General features: G+C 35.8%; 1 protein-coding gene across 3 annotated transcripts in view; it reads right to left on the bottom strand.

Annotated features, from left to right (window-relative positions):
* LOC106874149 (origin recognition complex subunit 3) overlaps positions 1 to 1,144 on the bottom strand; it is a 17,852-nt gene that overhangs the window by 4,957 nt on the left and 11,751 nt on the right. For all 3 annotated transcript variants that reach the window (XM_052975737.1, XM_014921768.2, XM_014921769.2), the window contains one exon: positions 125 to 261. In XM_052975737.1, coding sequence (XP_052831697.1) covers positions 125 to 261 — 137 coding nt within the window. The remainder of the gene's footprint in view (positions 1 to 124; positions 262 to 1,144) is intronic.

A 1,144-nucleotide genomic window follows, 5' to 3' on the forward strand; every position in this document is an offset into this window, starting at 1 on the left:
TCTTTGCACACACCCATTCCTGTGCCTGATATATTTCAAAATATATAAAAAAAAAAAAGCACGCCATATACATTTGCAAACATGGTAATTAACAAAATTAAAAGAAGAAAAAAAAAAAACTGACCATCAAGGTCCTCCAGCATTTTCAGAAAGTCACACAATTTAGAACAAACAGGAACACAAGAGTCAGTTAATGTTTGTTTAAGTAAACTGTCTTGGCAACTTATCAGCATATTTTCCAATTCATCTTTTGACAGAAATCTGGACAAAAAAAAAAACAAACAATAAATAAACATTGATCTTAGTCCAAGAGTTTCAAAAATGATAACCAAGCTGGCATTCCAACCATGTGATCTTGGGTTCAATCCCACTGTGTGACACCTTGAGCAAGGCAAGTGTCTTCTACTATGATTCTGGGCCAACATTATTAATCAAGTATCATTATTCTTTATTCATTCATTAGACACTGAGTTGTGGCTACAACAGGGCATTACCATCAAGGGCTTTCGCTAATTAATAGTTAAACTAAAAGACTTGGCTTATAGCAAGTTGTTACGCAGTTCTTTAAATATGTAATTTTATTTGCATTTATTTCTATTTTTATTGCAATCGGTGTCACCCTGTCAGTGCTGCTGTCATGTAAAATGCACTGGTGCTGGCGTCCCAGAGTGTGCAGGGTGCTTCTTATGTGACACCAGCAAAGGTGCTTTTTATGTGGCACTGGCAAAGGCACCAACAACATATCTCTCTTGGTACAGTTGGTCATAATGATGGCATTGGTTACATGAAACCAAAGAGATTCAACAGAGAGTTTTGTATCATTAAAGAATTTTGGTGCATCTAAAAATTTCATAGCAAGATAATGAGTGTTCTTGCTCTTTCAGTAGCAGATTGTGAGAAAGGACAGAAGTGGGATGAAGAGAATTAAGAAACTTTTTGGTGGGATAAAGAGAAGTGGGATGAAGAGAATTAAGAGACTTTTTGGTGGGACAAAGAGAATTAAGAAACTTTTTGGTGGGACTAAGAGAATTAAGAAACTTTTTGGTGGGACGAAGAGAATTAAGAAACTTTTTGGTGGGACGAAGAGAATTAAGAAACTTTTTGGTGGGACGAAGAGAATTAAGAAACTTTTTGGTGGGACTAA

Source organism: Octopus bimaculoides, chromosome 22 (assembly GCF_001194135.2).
Source record: "Octopus bimaculoides isolate UCB-OBI-ISO-001 chromosome 22, ASM119413v2, whole genome shotgun sequence".
Classification (NCBI taxonomy): domain Eukaryota; kingdom Metazoa; phylum Mollusca; class Cephalopoda; order Octopoda; family Octopodidae; genus Octopus; species Octopus bimaculoides.